The sequence below is a fragment of the Zootoca vivipara genome, chromosome 1 (assembly GCF_965207765.1).
Source record: "Zootoca vivipara chromosome 1, rZooViv2.hap1.1, whole genome shotgun sequence".
Lineage (NCBI taxonomy): Eukaryota > Metazoa > Chordata > Lepidosauria > Squamata > Lacertidae > Zootoca > Zootoca vivipara.
In genome coordinates this window covers 89595745-89618539 of record NC_142582.1, presented here as the reverse complement: position 1 = coordinate 89618539, position 22795 = coordinate 89595745, and the positions used below count along the sequence as shown (strand labels likewise).

General features: G+C 39.1%; 1 protein-coding gene across 3 annotated transcripts in view; it reads right to left on the bottom strand.

Annotated features, from left to right (window-relative positions):
- PCNX1 (pecanex 1) overlaps positions 1–22795 on the bottom strand; it is an 84115-nt gene that overhangs the window by 28851 nt on the left and 32469 nt on the right. Inside the window, exons 7-14 of one of the 3 annotated variants that reach the window (XM_088669970.1) lie at positions 19073–19205; positions 13291–13475; positions 6308–6398; positions 4509–4566; positions 3151–3368; positions 2099–2252; positions 1409–1441; positions 1042–1213 (exon numbers count right to left, since the gene is read on the bottom strand). In XM_088669970.1, coding sequence (XP_088526096.1) covers positions 1042–1213; positions 1409–1441; positions 2099–2252; positions 3151–3368; positions 4509–4566; positions 6308–6398; positions 13291–13475; positions 19073–19205 — 1044 coding nt within the window. The remainder of the gene's footprint in view (positions 1–1041; positions 1214–1408; positions 1442–2098; positions 2253–3150; positions 3369–4508; positions 4567–6307; positions 6399–13290; positions 13476–19072; positions 19206–22795) is intronic. The other 2 variants (XM_088669973.1, XM_088669978.1) reach the window with 2 other exon arrangements.

The following is a 22795-nucleotide window of genomic DNA, read 5'->3' as shown; positions in this document are numbered from 1 at the left end:
TTCTTTATTTCAAAACAGTTGCCAATTACTACCTGATGTGAGTAGCTGAAGTATACACTGACGTGAGGCATACAGCTCTTTTCAGACTCCTTTTCCTATGTAGCAAACACCCTACTCACTTTCAGAAAAAGCAACTGCAGTATGTTTGTATCTGTGTGTTTGTCAGGCCAAGTGAAGGCCTTACTCTTCTTGCCTCTTCACCTTAGCCAGATATGCTCAACAGGAAAGTTGCAAGGAGCTAAATTGAGATGGGGAAAACTTGAAAAATGATGTGGAATGGAGACAATGGTGGGGATGGATTATGAAGATGAAGATGGATTATGAAGAAGTAAGAAGATAACTGCAGTGTCCCCACAGGAGAGGAACAGCATGTTTCAGCATGACAGCCCTCCAAGACATGTAGCCTGCAATCAAAATTAGACTAACATGAACAAATATGTGGCACTTTGGTAGTTGCTGTCATTCCCACCATACAACAGCTGCCAGTTATGAGACGGCTAAGAGAATTGGATCAAGAGTTTATCTGAAGATCCTTTGTACACTGCATGGCAATTCTCCATGTTTACCAAAGTTCTAATCATGCAAAGACTTTCATGGTAAAAGGACCCCTGGACGGTTAAGTCCGGTCAAAGGTGACTATGGGGTTGCGGCACTCATCTCGCTTTCAGGTCGAGGGAGCCAGTGTTTGTCTAAAAACAAGTTTTCCAGGTCATGTGGCCAGCATGACTAAACCGCTTCTGGTGCAACAGGACACCGTGATGGAAGCCAGAGCACACGGAAACACCACTTACCTTCCCGTTCCAATTATAACAACTTTTAAAAGACAGAATGAGAAAGAAAGGGATTCCATTTATTTGTATCTCCATTAAATAACAGAAATCTATATGGCCTCCATGATGGACAAAAAATCTATACATACCATCCACATATCTTTTAATGATGTCTACACCACCCTGTTAATTTATGATACGGCAGTATAAAAATACTTTTATAACTAAAGAAGCAAATACAATGCATCAGAGCCACATGGAAATTGCTCACCTATAATCAAGTCCCTTGCTGATAGCAGCAAAATTGGATTAGTGAAAGCCATTCCATATAATCGGAACCTCGCAGTGAAAGTGCTCTTGCTGCCATAGTCCAGCAGCCAAATGAGGCTGCAGCATATGCAGAAGTAAACAGGGCGGCTATAGGCGATGATTCGGTTATGACCCTGAAAAAAACAAGTTTGGTTACTTCAACTCAAAGTTGCAAATCATAACTATTGTTTTCTTGAAAATTTGGTTTTGAAACTTTATTATGCATGCCACTTTAAATTAGAAAGTTCAGTGTGTTAAACTCAGATACACAAGAGTATTAGCTATGCCTTTTCTGAATAAAAAGTTCCATTCCATATAGGAAAACTTACATGCCGAGGTGATGAAGAATCTGGTTGCACACTCTAAAAAACAGACCAGAAAAATGAAAGGGTAATATTAGGTAAGGCTTATTTTCAAGGTTACTTTTCTGTATAAGACTCTTTTAACAAGTAGGATCCACAGAACCTCCATGGATACATCAAGGCTTCTCACGGTGTGTTTTTCAGTCACAGCCCCCCATCCCCTCGCTGCTCCCCACCACCACCACCGTTAGTTTCTCAAAGAGCATTCAACAAAGAATGAGGAGCTGGGGTCTGAAGTGAAAGTTTTAAAATATCGAAAATAACTTAAGGGAAGAGGTAAGAGCAGAAGAATCATACCAATTTTCTACGATCATCCCAGGAATGCTGTGTGGGTTCATAAGGAAAAATCCATACCCAAGCAATGCCTTTATTAGGACCCAGCAAAATGAATAGCTTCAGAACAATCTAGGATATACGTCACTTGTTTGAAGCTGGCTTAATGTCCTGGCCTGCTCTGAAGCTCTTAACCATTGTTTCCTGATTTGGGCAAAACATGAAACTGTGGTTAGCAGAAGGCTTTCTGGTTTGCTTGCAAAGGGACTGCATGCACACCCAACAACGATCAGCCACGACTAGGCTTATTATTAACTCAAGATAGATTGTCCAAGTGCTGGCAGAATATTAATATTTAAAATTGACAGTGGCAAAAGAAGTTACCTTGAGCAAGGAATACTGGCAGCTGGCAATCACCAAGCAAAACTGGAAGACCCAGATATCCTTGAAGAATCCTTCAATAAGTAGTACAGAACCCAAGAAAGCCACTTGGATAGCTAGGATGACAGCTAACACGTTTTCCAGGATCTCACGATTTCTATGGAAAAGGGAAAGTATGTGGTACTGGGAAGCTAAATAGGTTTATACAATCAGAAGAGAGGCTTCAGGAGTTCAGGGAAACTAAAGAACACAACCTGTGATACTGTATCTCAAAAGTCTGAGAATGCCTTAGCATGCAAATTTCAGGTGCTGAATCTATTGTGATTTTATTGGAGTTCAAATGGCTGTTCAAACACATTCTATAGAAACAGTCAGAAAGGATAAAAATGTCATCCAGTCCTGGTCCCAACCACAAGACAGATAAATCCATCCATACTCATCCCCTCCCAGAAAAATCTACACCGCAGTATGTCTTGAGAAAAAATAAGGTTTCCATAATGGTTCTGCAGAAGAAAAACGAGTAAAGGTACTCCAAGAAAAACAAGTCTGTAAAGCAGTATAGATACTCCAGGGCAGAGAAAGCTAACTGCTGAGCAGAATTGTGGTGGCTTGCTGGATACCCCAATGCCCACTATACCATTACAAGTGCACACCAGAGGGTAGCTTATCAGCACAACCCAGTGCTCTAAATAAAAATAGTGCAGTGCACAAAGTTGACTCTATCTTAATTACAAGTCCTGAAATCAAGTGCTGCAGTACTTCCTTCTTCCTGACAGGTGTGCACATGTTCAGGGTACCAGTGTATCATGCTTTCTTCCAGGGTCATCCATTTAACTTCCCTCTCCCCGGTTTTCCACTGGACACTCGACATCTTGTTGTTACTGTTGCTCTTAGTTGGGCCCATTTTGGCTCTGTTTCTAACGGTACCCACTGCCTGATTTGACTAATGCTTTGTATAGTGCATCAATCACTAGCATATGAACCAAGTAAAAGGAAACCTGGCACGAATAATTACTTGATCTACGTTAGAACAGCATGTGCTCATGGGATCTCACCTATCAAACAAGGCTAAGAGAGTCAGTCTATCAAAATTGATGCCAATCCAGATCTTGGGTAGGATCCAAAAGCGATAATAGTGTTTGACTTTTTGGGCGGCTTCCTCTTGAGGTTGCAGATGGTCCTGCAGGTCAGGGCTTAGGTCAATGTCTTGGTGCTCGAGGAGATCTGTATCTATGGTCAACAGCCTGTTCAGCCTGATCTGGGGTAGGGAGAGCTACAATAAAGTCAATAATAAGTTGCATTCACACTTATTTAGCCTATAAACTACAGATCCTAAGGAACATAAAAGTGTCATGGGCCAAAGATCTGCTATGGGGAACTACCCCCTTCGTCTCACCTTCTTTGCAAATCTGAATGGTTCAGGGAGGAGGGAAGGTGGAGGAGGATGCAGTTTATCTCATTTAGGGAGGCACACCTGATTAACAGTTGTTGAAGACTACATGCTCAGCCCTGGCATGGGTTCACGGTAGTGTTACAACCTTTCTATGGATTGGCTGGTTTCTTCCAGGAAGCAAAAGCACTGACCCTTTATAAAAACTCTATGGAACAGCAGGGATGGCGCACATGCAAACCACACCCTAACTCCAGCTAGAACAGTCTTCCACAAACTTGAGTCCCCAGATGTTGTTGGAATGACAACACCCATCTTCTGCAGAAGGGTTGGGGAATTGGATCCAGCCAGAAGACAGAATTCAGAAATGGTCAACCCTTCACAGGCCACTTTAACAATCACCTGAATTCATCTGATTTTATTCTGTGAACTGCGCTGAGACCTCTGGGTATAGGGTGGTATATAAATTCAATAAAATAATAATAATAATGGCCAGAAAATCCCCACCACTAATCTGCAGCCAGCATGGCCAATGATGAGCGACAATGGGAATTGCAGATTCAGTAACATCCAACACACAAGGCTGAGTAGAAGGGCCATTTCCTCTTTACAACTTCAATAACCCCATGGTATTTCAAGGTGATGAGGTGAGGATCTCGCAAGCTGAACCGAAAGACCTTACTAATCATGAACAGTGATAGTCTAAGTGATAGTCTACAATCCATTCTGGATTGAGCAGGGCTTGGGCACCACTTACTTATGTCTAAGAGGTGGGTAGCAGTGCACTTGTCTAATTAAACACACTTCAGGTCTCATGTTATTATTAAGGTATTAACATGGCTGCAACTCTCCAATTATTTGAAGCAGTGAAGGCATGGCATTGTCCAGCTGCTGACAACTTGAACCACTCAAAACCTGTGCTAAATTTACAGACAGAATACTTAATTGTATCTCAACAACTTAAAGAGTGACATTTGATCATCTGCTTGCAATAAAATAAGGAGCAAATGCAAAAACACTTACTAAATCATGTGGATAAAAACGAACTGAGGTAGAACTTGATACATGAGAATCCGTGTCACTATAATAACAAGAAGATTACTTTAGTTTGATACCACACACTGTTCTCCAATTCAAGTCTCTTCTTTTGTTTAAGAGATTACTCTTTCTGTAGTTTGTAGGACATCAGTTACCCCAGTTTAAATCAACTTGCTACTGGAAAGGCAGTACTGTTTTCACCAAGGGAAAAAGAAACGATACACCTTCTTGATAGGACAATGCACCCTATTACCCAAACGTGCTGGCATTAAGAAATAAAGAGGCCTGTATAATGAGCATTTCTATTTCGTAACAAGCCATTAATTCTGCATTAATATCTTGATGGCTGGATATGGGGTTGCATTGCTGGGCTGAATACCTAGTCCTATCTGAGTGATTTCTAGCCCTTTTCAGACAGAGGGTAATAAAGGTCCATGGCCAACGCTCTGGGGCCCAAATGTCAAAGTGGGAGTGGCAGAAGCGGAAAAGTGGTCCTGGATAATAATAATAATAATAATAATAATAATAATAATAATAATAATAATAATATGGCATAATATTTGGAGTTTAGGAGTTACAAAAACTTTTGGTATCACAGAATCACAGCAGGAGACCCATGAAAATAATCAGTAAATAAAAGATGTTGCATGACTCTTAAATTGATAAATGGGGGGGGGGCTTGTTGGGTCACAAAAAACTGTCAAAATCATAGTGTCACAGCAGAGTACCCATACGAGCAGCAAAAACTAAAAATATATGTATTTGGAGAGCCAAAAAGAAAACTCCTGGCTACTACTGCACTATAAAGACAATTCCACATCAAAAATACTTTGGTTTGCATGACCCTGCTATGCACTGCTATATATGCAAAGCAATGGCAGAAACTGATGTATTTCACGGCATTCTGTTTCTCTTTGATTTTATAATAAACGTATCTTTATTGGGTGGTTGGGTGGGTGTGGAATCTGCGTGTCCCAGGGGACATTATGCCCCCAAAGCAGCTATTTACTCCAAGCACCATGACTCTTATTCAGCTTACTGCCTTTAAAAAAGGATATGAAATCCTGTCCAAGGATCTCGTGTACTCATTTTGCTCTAAGATTGTTAGATTATTCTCTCTTTCTTTGAAAGGGTATCATGACCTAATTGGCAAAGCCTATCCAGAACCCTGGCTAAGGGAAACAGGGTAGCTTCACCAGCCTGTGGTGGCGGCGGCAGCTTAGAAATCATAAGTAAATTCAAACATTTCGCACTCAAACAGAATAAAGCCATGCATCCAGACACAAAGTTAAGCAATAAAACATCCTAAAATGGAATTAACACTTTCAACTGATTGTTCTGAAATACTGCCTAGCCTTCAAGGGTATGCAAAATATGCAAAGTGCTTTGACCATTTGTATCATCTGGCTTTCCAGATGCTGTGGGACTACAACTCCCTTGCTATCGGAAAACTCTCAGCTATTGGCTGGGGTTGAGAAGGGATGCAGTTCAGCAACATCTGAATGGCAAAAGGTTCCCCACCACTGCACTATATAAACATGAGAATGAAGTTGGTTCTGGTTCTCAGTTCTTCATTCAACCTGCAACTTCCTTAGTCTCAATATAATTGGTATTCGTTGACAAAATATAAAATTACCAAAAGGTTCCCATGTACATCAAATCACAATTCGGAAAGTGTTCTGGCTTTTGCAAAAATACACAGACGCTTAAGAATATTTCAGAATTGTTTGCAAATTAAGCATTGCTGACGACTAAACCACAGATACTGGTTTTCAAAAACACACCAGATATTAGATGTTCTTCTTGCAGCAGGCTCAAAATTCACAAGCGACATATCGCAGCCCCCCGTCTCGTAGAGTGTAGAACTGAACTTACCTGTCAAAAAGAGAAAGTCAGGACAGGTTAAATATTGTAGCATATTTGTACACTGTAGTAACAAAAATATATGCCATAGGTTACTTGTACACAATACAAATCTACATAAGTATTTTATAGCTACATCCACACACTTCATGAACAGTTAACGGAGAACTTTACTTGATCAGGATCCATGAGGCCAAATTGGTCACAACCAAGAATACAGATTAATGTACATAAGCAAAGAGTTACTAATGAACTTGTGTAATGCACACATCTTTCATTAACTTGTCCCTGGTCTTTCTTTGAGCTAGGTTTTCATACCTAGCTGACACAGTCCAGAAACAGAAAAATAAATCAGTCACTATCTAAGTCATTGAAAAATTAAGTATGGTGTTTTTTTCTTTATTGCATACTATCATCTCTTAACAGGAAAAGCTAAAGATGTTCAGCCTATTTATTTTACGAAGTAAAATTACTACCATATCTTTCCATATAACTTGGCACAAGAATTATGATAATAGAGAGAATTTTCTCATGCATAATGCTAGAACTTGGGTTCATTCAAAGAAATGGATTGATAATATCTGTGGGACAGACAAAAGCAAGTACCGTATTTACTCGAATGTAATGCGCACCATTTTTGGCCAAATTACATCGTGAAAATTAGGATGCACATTAGATTTGACGGTGAATTAGATTTGATTGCAAGCTTGAAAAACACTGCTGACATAGCAAATCCTATTTTGGTTTCAAGGTTTTGAAAACTGAGGTGAGCACTAGATTTGATGGCACATTAGATTCACATAAATATAGGACTTCTTTGGGCAGCACATATTTATATATGGAATTCACAGCCACTTCAAGTTTCCAAAGTTCAAGAAAAATGGACCTTTTGTTGGAATTGAACAGCTCCTTCATCAGATATTGCTAGGTCAAAACAAAGATAAGACGGGAAGACAAGTGGAATGATTTGAGGCTCCACACATGCCTTAACCTAAACAATGCTATTTATATATGGAAATAGCAGAAGCCAGTTCTGTTCTGCTTTTATCCAACAGACAGTTTCCTTTCAAAATGCTAACTGTATTCTTAAACAGGGAATAGTGGACTCACACCACCAAATTTTGCCAGTTTCTTTTCCACACTTCCACATGGACAGTATTTCCAGCTTGAACTCCCCTCCATGCTGCTCCCAACTTCACCACACACAGAACAGCCTATCTATAAACTTCATAATTGTTGAGAGATTTTTATTTTAACATCTGTCTAGCCAGGACTTGTTGAATGCTCCAGGCAGGGCTCAAAGTGCTGAATGCCCTAGATAATTCTTGGTACCTGTTCCCTATTCATGACTCACTGACAAAATATAATGAGATAACCCTAAATCTAGAGTTGCAATAAATGTTAATGCAAATGTACAAACATTATTTTAACTGAGAAACTATTTTTAAAGCTTTAACTTTTTTAAAAAAAAATGTACACATGCATAGCAATGACAGGCCTTGGGGTCGTATCATGCTTTATTCCTCCCAAAATATTTGAGAAGGGTCAAATGATTTTAAAAGAATGGACTGAGTTGGTATAGGAGATGACTAGGGCATGTTTATAGAAAGACACATCACAATTTGGGTTCTTTCCACATACAAAAGCAATGTATGTTTTCATGAGTGAAGACTACTCCTGGATTGTTTTGTCACTGACACATATGATGAGAAATCACAGTATGTGGACATACAGCACAACAAACACGAACTCAACTTTCCCATATAATAGCACATTCCCCCCTGCATACTTGTGTACACCTGTAACATTGCATTAGTGGCAGCCTTATTTTGAAGGTCACAAAGGTCAAATATTTAGAAAGAAGAACTACCACCTGTTAAAGCAGAACACAATCTAGGAATGGAAACCAAACAATAAAATCTAAGAATGAGCTACCCTTTAAAGAGTGTGCATTTATTTCTAAGACTTGAATTAGTGTGTATCCCCCATAATTTTCATTCATATATATAAAAAACTATCAAACACCAAGCTATTAAGAAGATGTAATCCCAGTGAAGTTCAGTCACACATTCTGAAACATATATATGTGTGCATTCCACTGCACTTTACATGGGAAAAGTTGTTTCTTAGATGCAGCTGTAACTCTTGGCAACCCTCTTACAAAAACATATTACAATTTTTCCTACACAGTTCAGTAAGCAAACAGTGCCCTGTCCATGCCTGCAGAACCAAAAAAGAGAAGGAAACTTCATAATGAACACCATGTGAAAAATATCAAAGCCCCCCCCCCCCCCACTCATTACTTAAGGCAAAAGATGAATGAGATTTCCCCCAGTCCCTAGCAGCTAAGACACTTTCACACTCTCAGCATTTTGTGGGAGAGATTAAAGGACATCTCAGGAAATTTAGGTTTAAGTGGATTAAAGTGTTCTTTCTACCTACTGCAACAAATCCACTTTAAAAAAGAAAACGACTTTCTGCGGTTAGGAAGGTGACAGGGAAATGCACTGAGAAATCAATCAAATAAGAATGAATGCTCAACGAAGACTGAATATAATCTAACCTCCATGTGTACAAGCAAATCAGAATGAATGTGCAATAAATAGAGGGAGGCTTAATGAAAATGATACTCTCTGATTGTCCATGGATAGTTTATTCTGTCCTATAATTCAAATTGCCCCAGAAACACACCCACCCCAATCTAATTTTAAAATACTGTATAATTTAAAAACTGGAAGACTAAATGGAGGATACCTTGCCTAATTTTCTTCTTCCTTTACCATTGATCAGAATATATCAACACCATAAATTTGAGAGTATTTGGTAGTGTACCAGCCACGAAGCATCCATGGGACTCTGGAATGAAGTCGGTGTTAAGCTGTTACGCCCCACAATGTACTTGTGGCCCCCAAAGAGACAGTATATTAAATACTGAACTCTTAAAACACAGAATGCACTAATTCATGGTAGGTGAATTACCATTACTGTGGGAAGTGAAGTTACAGGGAACCAGGCAGAGGGCCTTCTCAGCAGTGATGCCCTTCCTGTGGGATGCCCTCCCATCAGATGCCAAGGAGATAAAGAACTACACAACTTTTAGAAGACATCTGAAGGCAGTCCTGTATCAGGAGTTTTAAATGTTTGACATTTTATTATTTTTTTATATTTTGCTGGAAACCACCCAGTGTGGCTGGGGAAGCCCAGCCAGAAGGGCAGGATAAAAATATTATTATTATTATTATTATTATTATTATTATTATTATTAGGTATTACAGCAGCTACTTTGAGTTAACAAAGTGGGAACAGAGCTACCTGGATCCTCTGACCAAGCAGTTAGCATCCCTCTGTCTGCTTCCTTGTACTTCCAAGCAGCGCTGAGAACCGCTAATATTGAGCTTAACAAGGCAACAGACAACTGCCTCCCCACGATTATAGGTGGTATACGGTTAAGCTTTTAAGAATCATAGTCTCCTTATCATCTGAATCCACCTTCACATATTACTGAATCTGTAGGTGGAATCCTGTTTATAAGTCAAAGTCCACAGGAAGATAAAATCAGTGGGGTAATAACAGGAGAAGAGAGACCGTCAAGTTGGGAATTGCAGGCTTACCCTTGATCCTAATGCAGTAACTATTATGAATAGGAAGTCCCTCATACTTGTCCAAGACCAAAATGGCAAATGAACAATAAGCCTAACTGTGATCCAGAGAAGGCATAGTTCTTCAGGCAGAAAAACAAGAGACAACTTCCTCATCTCCCTATTGTTTTCCTTTCCTCCCTTCCTCTTCATTGGCCAGCCAAGAAAAGCGACCTGTCTTCACCAATGAATGGCCTTCAACATCATCTTCTCGACTGCAATTTCTTCTGTTTTGGCAGAACACATCACCATGGTGCTGGCCTTCCTAACCACAGCATCAGGGAACCAGGGGGGGGGGGGTGATGGCTGGACAAGAGTCTAACCAGCTCCATTGCTATTTCTTGTTCCAGTGTCCAACTGGTCATCTGCACTACCTGGCTGGGGATTTCTCCTCCAACATCTGAGGTTCCCACATGCTCTCCCAGCCCAGAGAAATAATTATGCAATGCAACAAAGAGTATGTTGTGTTGTATCATTGTGCCCTTGGTTACATGGGCTTCCTGGCTGCAATCTGCTTCACAGTGGTTTTCCTTGCTAGGAAGCTGCCTGGGTCCTTCAGTGAAGCCAAGCTGATCACCTTCAGCTTGCTAGTCTTCTGCAGTGAGCACAGAGAGTAGGTACATCGTAGACATTCAGGCCTTCACTATCTTGACCTCCAGTGCTTAGCTCCTGTGCTCTTCATTTCCAAGTGCTACATTATTGTGTTGAAGCCAGATCTGTTAACAAAGAGCACCTGACAACAAAAACATAAGATGGTGGACTCTCCTTGAATGGAGGTTTTTAAGCAGAGGTAAGATGTGTCATGGAGGGACCATCTGTCATGGATGCTTTAGTTTGAGATTCCTGGACTGCAGGGTGTTGGACTAGATGACCCCTGGGATCCCTTCAAATTCTACAATTCTATGACGTATGAACAGGAAAGTAGATTCAGTCCTGCCAATGTCCCAAATATCTTTCACACAATACAACAATCAAAACTACAGTCTATGCAGTATGCCCTGGAACCAGTGGTGGTCGCTGTACAGCATTCTCATTGGGAGCTATGAACAGCAGTCACATCCAAATGCTTGTGGCCCTAGTCTTAGCACAAAACAGACCCTATCAAAGCATTCCGTAATATTTCAGCAGAACAGTAGATGGCACCTGATTATCTGGGCAAACCTTCTAAATAGTTTTTCTCACATTTCAGAAAGGGGTGGGGGAGAGAGAGACTGACATTCCCCACCGGCAGACCCTCTTTTGTTTAAGGATTCTCAAAACAGGATTATGACCACTACAAGCTGATTCTAGCCTGAAAACCACTAGGGTTGTCAAACAATGTGGGAGAATTTCCAAGTCCAACCAACAAGGACCCCCTCCCTTAAACTCAGTTTTAGAAATATTATACAGGAAATAGCTTAGTTTTATTTTCCCATAGTCTCAAGGACATCACATTTTAAAAGGCCTTTTAAACTCATGGCCTGCTTTCAGCTTCCTCCAAAAGGATGGTGTAGGGCAGGCACATCCAACAGGTAGATCGTGATCTACTGGTAGATCACTGGAAGTTTGTGGTAGATCAGTGGTAGATTACTGTCTCCTCCAAAGAAGCTCAACAACTTTGACCTGAACCCTGGTAGATCACTGCCAGTTTTTAACTCTGTGGGTAGATTGCAGTCTCTTGGGAGTTGGCCACCCCTGGTGTAGGGGATATGGTATCTCATGGAAGAGAATGAAGAAACTTAGCACATACCTACTCAGACAACACAAGAAAGAAATTTTAAAAAGGAGAGCTGAATCCACAGGCAGAATCTCTATCAAAGAAAAAAAAAGTAAGGAGTCAAACTTATTGGACTGAAAAACTGATCTGAAGTGCCTCCACAAAACAAATTAATGCAATTTCTATTCAGAAGTAGATTTAATGGGACTTGCTCCTAGAAAAATGTGGCTAAGACCTGCAGGGTTAGGAGTATTGTAAGCTATTTAATATTATCTTAAGATTGTTGCAGTCTATAAATTGTAATTTTAGTGGAAAGGCTCTTCTTCCTACCCACTGAATCCTCAAGGCAGTCCCTTTCAAATAAAATATTTCTGTTTCACTACTATTCTCAATTAATCACAAAAAGACAACACCAAATTCCAGTGTTTTATTTTGCCACAGAATAAAAAGAGTTAAAAATGAGACATCTGGAATTCACCTACGTAAATGAAATACTAAAACTTCTCAAAAAGAAAATAATTAGTTTTTTAAGGAAATACTACTAATTTTATGTGCATACTGTGAATGGGACAGGGGGTAAAGGCTCATCCGATTACTTGATGTGAAGCCTTTGACTTCAGATATCAATATAAGCCCAGAATAAAATATTATTTTTATGATATTTTTAAGATTGAAAGTGTTAACACTTAAATGAAATCCAGGAGTGCTTTTATATTTATGATGGGCTTGTGCAATTCCCTCATCCCTCACATAAATTAAAAAGGGAAAGCTATCAAGCACTAAATGTTTTTCTACTTCTTAAAATATTAATAAGGTTCTGTATAAAAGATCTGACAATTTAGCAGTGATCAAATGCCACATTTTGTGCTCTGGTGCAAATGTAGAACAGTCCAACATGAAACATTTCTTTACAACATTTGTCACTCCTATGACAGATTGCAAATGTGCATTCTTAACTCATAATCAGTTCATTAAAAATACTGGTCAATTTTTCACCATTACAATGCTTCAGTTACCGTATTTAAACATAAGGGTGACGTGAAACTCATGAGTTCTCAATCTTTATTGTTTCCCAAATGCAACATTTTCTACTACAAAACTGAAATGTTGTGGTTATTTCTTGAAAAACTAACATGCCCATGCTGTTAACAGGAACTACAACTTACAGCTGTAGGTCTGAACACAACAGATTTTGAAATATATCACCTGCATTCTGGAAATTAACACTGAATACTTAATAATGTATTCTTGCATGTGTGTGACACATACAGCTTCATGCCCAATTAAAGCCTTCAAAAGCACTGCATAAATTTTAGGGACAGAATCCTAAGGTACAGTGGTATGACTAAAGTACATAGCACTCAAGACAGCATACAAGTTCTAATTCAGAACAGCGATTCAGGTCTGGCGTAAATTTAATCTGCAAAGTGTTCCAAAAGGAAAGGAGCATTTTGCTGCCACACACCCTAAAAATTCAGAAATTAACAAAGCCAAGTCACAGTACATTATAAGCCACAAATCTGCTGCATAAACACTTTGATTGCACCAAGGTGATATAAGGCCTGCATACCAAGTTCATCCTGCAAACTGCTGCCGCCGACAGCAGATGCATTGTCATGTGACGCTTCTAAGTGGACACTCCCATTTCTCACCAGCAAGGAGGCACTAGCACTGAGCACTGCTGCCTGGGAATGGGGGCGGGACGGGACTTTGACTTGGGTTGTGGACTGCAGTCCTTGCTGAACATCTTGAAGGCTACGAAAGAACACGGATGGTGGAGACATTACAGGGAAGAACACAGAAACAGCAGCTAGAAACCAAGTTAACACTTTTTTATATTTAAAAAAGGTTAAACAAGTAGGATACCACAGTGAATGAGTCCGTGTGCATGAAGAGCATGTTGCGTGTCCAGGGAGTTAGGCTACTTATATATATATATATATATATATATATATATATATATATATATATATATATATTCCAGCCATATCACCACTCTCAATAGCCCCTCATGTCGTTCCGAGAACTTTCAAAGCCCCACAGGGTCCTATCCTAAACCGTACTTGAGTGTGCAGAACTGTGCCAGAGGTATCAAGTGGTGGTATGGGATTTATTTTAAAAAGTAACATTTGCTCTTCTTATGCTAACAAACTGCAAAGTTCACTCTTTCATGCAAGTTCAAAGTCAAACTCTTGAAAGATGGAATGATGATGATGATAAATGGGCCTCGGTTTTGTAATGCAGTTGTTTTGCCAAACAGGTTGAAAAAGTAGCCGTTTGTATACACAACTATGTTGGATGCAATATTTCAATATATTTCATTTCAATGTTCACATGTTGACATATCGGAGGTGGCGGAAAAGTTTATGCTTTGAGAATTTGAACAAGTTGTGTGACTGAGGATTGCTATGAAACTGATCATCTCTGTATTGCAGACATTTGAAGCCCATCAAATAGATTTTACTTGTATTTTAAATCCCATTTTTATCATGGACTACCGGCAATAAAAAATGAAAACAGCAATAACCTATCCCATTGGGTAATTTGGGGGAACATTAAAATTAAAGATTTCAATTTTTTAAAATGTTATGTTAATACCAGAAATGTATTCTAAGCAAATGCCATGGGAGACTATTGATTAAATACCTCCTTAAAATAGCTTTTAAATTTAATTCTCTAAGAGAGAAGGACACAAGCCAGATTAGATTTTTCTGCTGCTAAATGTGTGGTTTTTATTTACATGACTTCGCAACAAGAGCCCCCAGAAAGCAAAATAATAATAATGTGCTATTCCCCCCAAATCTTTACTAACTCCTACTGTTGCACAAAACACTATGAAGATTATTCTTTTCACTCACCTACAAGTTGAAGCTAAAGAACTATTACTGTTGTAAGTGAATAGCAGAGAAATTTTCAGTAAGGCCTGAGGAATCACAATAAATATAAAATGCTATCAACAAACACTTGCAAGCACATTACATTCACTTCAATTTTTCAAGGCAGATGCACAGACAAATGCTGCCATGCCACATTCAGGCCAGTGAGAACAATGTTAGTCTGAATGGCCCATTCATTAATGGTTGGTAATTTAGCAGCAGTTATATTTCTGTTTTCCCATCTGCATCTACTGATTAGTTTAGATAGGGAATTAGCTGGGCTTAGGAAGCCTCTCAAAGGCTACTATTAAACGACAGCCTTACCTAGATGTAAATATCTCTGAAATTATTGGGAGTAAGACCTCATTTAAGCATATACAGTACCTCTAATGACAGTTTCCCCCAACCTGATGTCCTTCAGATGGTTTTGAATTTCCATCAGCCCAGGCAGCTTCTGCCAATGTGGTCCCTCAGTGCATGTGTCTAGTATCCTGGGCAATCAACACCCAGTCTCCAGCAGCTAGGAGGAAGTGGTTGCATCCAGGTCACTAGAGGTACATGTAAATGTTGTGAGAAAATAGGTCTAGCCTTGGAAAGTCAGACAGCCAACCTAAGTAACTGTCCTTCTTAGAAAAAGGTCAATTGATGAACTTCAGCAGATTCATCAATACATTTCAGATTGCGAGTGCTGATAATGTTTTGTTTGTTTTGTTTAGTTTTGCATTGGAATATAAAGTAATTCTTCACCAAGAAAGAAAGTGCAAAGTGACATCCTTCAGGAGGAAGGGCAGTGAGTAAGTACGGTAAGTACAGTAAGTAAGTAAATGCCCTTTTTTAAAGATTTTCGGGGGGGGGGAACCTAAACAACCACAACTACTTCACCATTAAATGAGATTAATTCTACAACAGACTGCAATTGGCTGAAGCAACTCTGACACTTGATAGAAGCAGAAAGGATTGTTACAATATTTTTATTGTCCTAACCTGGTAAAAATTTATTCCACATTTCTAAAGACTACAAAATGTTTAGGAATTAACTCCACACAGAACTGGAAAACTCCCAAACATTTATTAGGGTCTGGTATCTAAATTGTAGGCAGCAGTTGATTAGGTGCCCTGAGATTCTTCTTGTCACTCCTAAAATATACTATTTCACTTCTTTGACAGGGTAAAAGATAAGCACTAGCTGGAAGTGGTGGCAACTTTGGTTTCAAATGAGAAAGCATTGAGTTTGTAGGAACAACATCCTGATTTGCGAAAAGGATATTAGAGGCATAATGAAAGTGCAAGGAGAGGACAAACACTTGCAAGAATAGTTACAGGTAGTAGCCGTGTTGGTCTGACATAGTCGGGGGGGGGGGGGATCCTTCCAGTAGCATCTTAGAGACCAATGACAAAAGTAGTTGGTCTCTAAGGTGCTACTGGAAGGAATATTTTAATTTTTTGTTTCGACTTGCAAGAATAGTTAGCAAAAGGTCGGGAAAATAGTTATCTGCTATAATCAGAAAACTTGTATCACATATTTCTGCTGTCTGAGGTTATGTTCCCATTAACATTATTTCAATGAGACAAACTCAATTTGCTTTTTCCTTTCTTAAATGCATTGGGAACTAAGAGGACTCCACATTCCTACTTCTGTATTACAACCTCATATTATTCAAATATGGATTTGCCTGTTTCCCAAGGTGCACCTTTTAAGACCACGGGTGACTAAGCTGTGGCCTGTTCAGAAGTTGCTGAGCTGTAATTCTATCATCCTTAGCCCTTAGCCATGCAGGCTGGGGTTGATGGGAGCTGTGGTCCAACAACACCTGAAGGACTACACATTAGTCACCTGCCACGCAGAGAGAGAAGGTATACTCTTCAAGAAACCAGAAAAAGAACTACCAAGATTGTTGTTGTTGGCATCCTTCTGTCTTGAGAGACAATGGATAATGTAGAACTTCAACAAGATAGAACTTCAACAAATGGGATTCACTCTGTTGAAGTTTCTAGCTGGTTAGTAAAACAACAATAATAGTAGTAGTAGATGCAAATTCATGTTTAATTCTTTATATAACCATGTGTGAACATTACAGAAGGCACATCAAGTAACTCACACTGTTTGCCTAAGGAACTCTTCTTTCCTTATAAAAGCTGCCATTGAAAGCATAATCTGAAGCATAATCTACCCAAATGGCTTCCCTAACAATTATGAACCCGTGTAAAGTAGCTCTTAATGTATTTTGGCAATTTTAGTCATACTAGAAAAATCCTACAGTGGCAAATTTAAAGTTGCATAAAGCTACTTCTCACAAATGTATTCCCACACAGTTAGATGCAACACAATACATGTTCTTTAGTGGTAATTACACCTCTAGTATGAATATACCTCAAGATGTCTCATGTTAAGACTCTGTAGCTAGAAGAGCAAACCACCATCTTGAGAATTCTCTTTTTTTCCATTAAGCACAAATGCAATCTAGAAGATGAGCAATATGCCTAATTCTACACACTTTAGGGATCCAGAATAAAAAAAATATGATTTTCAGTAATGATTTTTACAGGGTTTAAGGAGGTGGAGGTTTTTTTTTTAGTATTGCCAATACAGAGTTCATTTTTGTGTGCATCAAATGCTCACTAAATTATGATAGTTGAATACCACCCTACTTTACAGCTAAGTATTACTTAGTGTAGACCCACTGAAATTATTTAACATGACTAACTTACCTCTATTAATTTCAACAGGTCTACTCAGAGTAAAAATTTAACTGAATACCACCCATAGTCAGGCCTGTGCAGGACACGTCTTAAGGCCCAAGGTGTGAGTCTTGTTAGAATTTATAAACTCAAACAAAAATGCAGCCAGGCCCTTAAGGGGGTCCCCAACCAGCTTAGCCCTCCGAGGCACGGGGCAAGTTTACCCAGCTCCCACTCCCCGCTGGCTGCATGGGCCAGCCCATAGTGTCAAGCTGATTGGTTTCTATGGTCATTCCCACAGATCATGGATAAATTATTGGCCTACACACTAACAGATTTTACAAGTCAAGTCTGTCTGTTAGTTCCATTTAAAGAACCAGCACTATCCTGACGATATTGTCTATTATTTATCAAGAAATGTTAAGCAAGACATTTTAATTGAGTCTTGCCTCATGGAAACAAATAAATGTGAAATAGGTATTGTGGAACCAAGGCAAGTACTTTCTACTCCATAAAGGTTCAAAAATTAAGAATCCAGCAGCAACAAGCATGATGAAATGCCTTCCTGGAGTTACCCAGTTTAGTTCCTCTCATTGAGAAAACGTCTCAGTGGGTTCGACTTCCTTGAATTCTAGCTTTAATCATGTCAAAAAACGAGGGCCTTGTGCCAACATGTGGTTTAGTGAGCATAAAACTTTGCTTTGTTTCAGTCCTCTAAATTGTTTAAAGACAAACTGAGACAAAATAGGTTTGTAAATCTATGGGTGTGGTCCAGTCATAAAGCCAGAGGTCTTAAAGCTTTATGGATAGTGATCCAGACTGCTGTAAAAAAAAAAAAACAACCCCGACTGTTATTGTATGTATATATGTTTGCTCTGCACTTTACTCTGCAATTTCATTCTATAACATTTGTTATACTTTTATTCTGCTTAAAAATCTGATCCAAAGAATTCAAAGTATCTTTCCAGTCCTATACCAGCACATTTATTTTTTCCTAAAACATCTTTCCTTTGGCATCCAGTAGCACACGGCATTCTTGTTTTCTTTACGAGCATCAAAATTAAAGTAGTGCTTTAGAATCAGGTGTTTATTTGTAGACTTTTAAAACAGATAAAATTTTAATTATCGCTTTTAATCTTTTAAGATGAATTTGAGATATTTATCCCTTGGTATTTGAGTCTTGATTAAGTAAGTTATTTTGTTGGATTTAAAGCAGAAATCCTTGTGATCAATCAACCTGAATTAAGGATTTAAAACTGTGAATGGCTTGAGAGCACATATCACATGTAAATGATTGAATAATTAAATTTGGATCATCCAATTGGTAATGTCCTCAAAAAGTTATGCTAATGAGAATAGGAAAGACTTAGCCAGGTTTTTATTTTTTGCATAAAATTGGAACTCACCTACCTCACAGCTCTTGAAAGCTTTCAGATTCAGAAGTAGGCAGACAGATGGATCATTTAATGCAACTTAATGAAACATTGAAAGATTTGACAAACTTAAATGAAAGAGCTAGTTTTTAATGTCAGTTTGTTAGCATTTTAGCTGACCTCAAAGTCATTCACTGGCCTACTCATTTTGACGATAATGGGTTGGGGGAGAGAGACATGAACAGTGCAGTGTACCCATGCGCAATCCAAAAAGATCACAAATGCATGCCATAACAGCTCGAAGGTATTGGTTGGTTGGGAGAGGAAGGGAAGGCAAAACAAAGCAATTCTGCAACACCATTGGGAGTGGGAAGCAGTGGTCAGCTGCATGCATGTTAGATACAGTGGAACACGGATACCATACCTTAGGGGTGAGCCGATGAGCAATGAAGGAGGGGTAGGGTTACTCCCTGCATTGTGACGGCGCCGTACTGCCTGACGCCTAAATGTGCTGCGCTCACGACGAACTGTGACCACCTCCTCACTGGCTTGTGCTGCTGCATCAAGACAGACCAAGTCAAATTGGAGCCCAGTCCAGTTATGTACAGAGCATCTCATGCTTTCCCCCACAAATTAACTTCCTGGCAGCAGAAGGAACAATTGTTCTGATTGTAGAGTTTGTTCACATAGAGTTTAAGTGTGGAATTGTCATTTAAAAAAACAACAACCCACCGATGTTGTTTTATGCCTGCCTTTTAAAATATAGCTTTATTTTAAATTAATTTTAAATGCAAAAAAACAATCTATACTTATATATTAAACTGAACCCATGAACTTCTAAAATGCACAATATGCTTCTCTGTATTAGAAAGTTAACAACTCTGAAGGAACGTGGGGAAAAACAACCTTAAATCCATCTTGGATTTAGGAACTGAATTTAATTATTCTTTGGACCTTGGCCTTAAGTCCTTTTGAGCACATACAGAAAGTCAAAAGAAAAATCAATTTTACAGTTGTCCCTTTGCCTCCAAGAAAATAAAATTCTGTAGTGCAAAAAGCATGTGTGCTGCATTAGCAAGATTTTACAGCATGGAGCACAAACACTCACTCCATTTAGTCCCAAAACAATATGCTTGAATTGTTTTGGCAACCAATTACAAACATACTTGTTCTGGAAATGTATAAATTATAAAATGCATAATTTTTGACCAATGATCTGAATTGTGTTTTTTCTTTTGATGATTTAACTCAATCCATCCTGGTTCCAATATGCTCAAGCATGACACATAAGCTCCAAGGATCAGAGATTCCCTTCTGTTAAATCCTCCTGAATTTGTTTTGCAGGGAGATCAATCCAGCCTCTTTCCAATGGTGGGATGGATGACAGAAAATAAACTGAGCTTGAATCCTGGTAAGACAAAGGCACTGTGGTTGAGTGGTTCCCATGTCCAAGGAATCAGTCAATTGCCTTCCCTGGATGGAGTTGCACTCCACCAAAAGGAACAATTATACAATCTAGGGTTGCTTCTCAATCCAGCTTTGACACCGGAGGCCCAGACAGCTTCTGCAGCTAGAAGAGCCTTTTACCAGTTGGTAGAACAGGTACAGGTGTTCCTGAACCTGGTAGAGCTTGACCACAATAGTTCAGCCATTAGTGATTTCAAGTTTGGATTGCTGCAATATATTCTATGTGGGCTTTCCCCATAGCTGCCAAGTTTTCCCTTTTCTCGCGAGGAAGCCTATTCAGCATAAGGGAAAATCCCTTAAAAAAAGGGATAACTTGGCAGCTATGGCTTTCCCTTGTGATTGATCCAGAAATTCATAATGTAGCAGCACAGTTGGTGACATGAGTGTGACCCTGCCAGCATATAACACCTCTGCTAAGAGACTTGCATAGGTTACAGATTTGCTACTGGGCCAAGTTCAGGGTGTTACTTTTAGCATATAAAGCAGTTAACAGGACCAGTTTACTTGCAAGATTGCCTTACCCCATATATGCCCACTCAATCACTTCAGTCTGTAGAACTGACACTGTTACAGGTGCCACTTAATATCCATTCCACACTTGTAAGAAACAGATATTTTAGTGTGTTAGGAGTGACATCACACAGGCAACATCACTGTACTCTTTTCAAAGCCTGCTAAAAACATGTTTGTTTAGGCAAGCCTATCCAGATCTGTAGATGTTGACATGTTTTGATTTTAGTTTACTGTTGCTTTTAATTACATATTGATATTTTTAATGCCTGTTTTTAACTTCATATTATTGACAATGTTAAACATTCATAAATAAAAATCAAGTAAGCAAGCAGTTTACAAAGTTTGTTAAAAAAATAACTATGATATCTACTGTTCTATAAACTGACATTTAACCATAACATTAAATTAAAAACGGCAAATGAATATCAAAGAATTATGCAAGCAGGAACACACCCAGTCCCATTTAACCATACATCACTCTTTTAAAGGAAGCCCGTTTTTCTGGATTAAAGCCTGTGGCAAATCAGGGACAGGGGATAGGGAAGAGTGCAAAAACAAGGCTAGTTCAATTGGTGCTAATTTACGGTTTAACATTATGTCTGAAGACACCATCAAATTCTGCTGCAATCCTATTAATAAGTTCAGTCACCACTCAGTGCTGGAGAGCAAAATGGTGCTCATCAGCTTTGAGATGAGATTTTATCTGATAAATTCATTAAGCACAGAACTTTTCAAGCACTGCCTATATTCATAAAAGTGAAGCACAGATTTACTGTTAGATCAAGATACAATTCATGTAAAGGCCTGCTGCTATAGTAGCTAGCTGTGCCACTGCTTGGACAAAAAAAGAAAATCGACCTTTTCCAAAGGGATGCAGTGTCAGTGTCAGAATAGTGTTGAAGCTTCTCCTAGTTAGTTTGTGCATGTTCACTCTCCCACCTACTTCCACACAACAGCAAGCTTTCCACATAATTTTCAGAGGAGGAAGTGTATGCACTGTTTTACAAAACAATTGCCTGGTCTTTACATGCCCCCTCCCTGAAAATAGAATCACAGATCACATGTGTCTCCATTGACTGACCTGCAAAAATCATGGGTTTCGAAATCAACTGTGAAGCAAAAACATTTATTCCCTCCCACCCAAGGGATCTCTTCAAAACCACCATCAAATCATAGGTCATAACAGATGTCTTCTATGATTTGTTGGTGCATTTGTAAAATATTCATTAAGATCTGTGCCTTAAATCCTTGTTGCAGTTGTGCTGTCATCTACAATATTTACTGAGTGTTTACCAGTGTAAGTTCTTTTAATATCTTTGGGGGGACCCCACGTAAAATCATGCAAATTCAAGAGGATATGTTTAAGTTCTAATGGAGCTCTATTTTACCCAGACCCCAGGAAAAGGCAGTGTGTGTCTCTGTCTGTCTGTCTGTCTGTCTGTCTGTCTGTCTGTCTCCTGGGGGCAGCCAGAAAGGAATATAACTGAGTGTGCCCATGGCCATCTCTCAAAATTGCATGTGCATCTATAGGCCCAGAAAGATTTGTGATCCCCTGATATATTTGTATTAGCTAATGCTATAATATAATAACTAAACCCTGGTTTTCTGTAACTACCGTATATAACAAACCCAGATTTCTCTTGAGTTAGAATGAATTCTTAAACTCAAACAAAACTTCTTGTATCTTTCTCCCACAGGTAGCAGAAACTTCCAATTACTCAGTTTTGAAGGAAAGCAACACTTCCAAGATGTAAAAAAAAATGGAAAAAATATGACAGAAACAGCATAGGAACATGATGTACTACACAAAGCAGGGATGGGGTATTTGTAGGTCTCTCAGATGATGTTGGGCGCCAATCTCACCATCCCCAGCCGGTATGGCAAGTGATAAGAGATTACAAGGGTTATAGTTCAACAACATCTGGAAGATGATAGATTTCCCACACCTGGCATAAAATATGCTGTATAGGAAGCTGCAAAATAGGATTTTTAATATACCTTTAGGTCATTCTGTTGGTGTTTTCACCCTCAAGGATGGAGTGAACCAGACTAGTTTTAATTCTGCATGATCTTGTTGTACAAGATACATTCCTTAGATGGAAAACAACAAAGAATTGTGGAATTCTGTACACGACTCCTTGGTGCCAAAGCATGTTTTTGTGGCAGA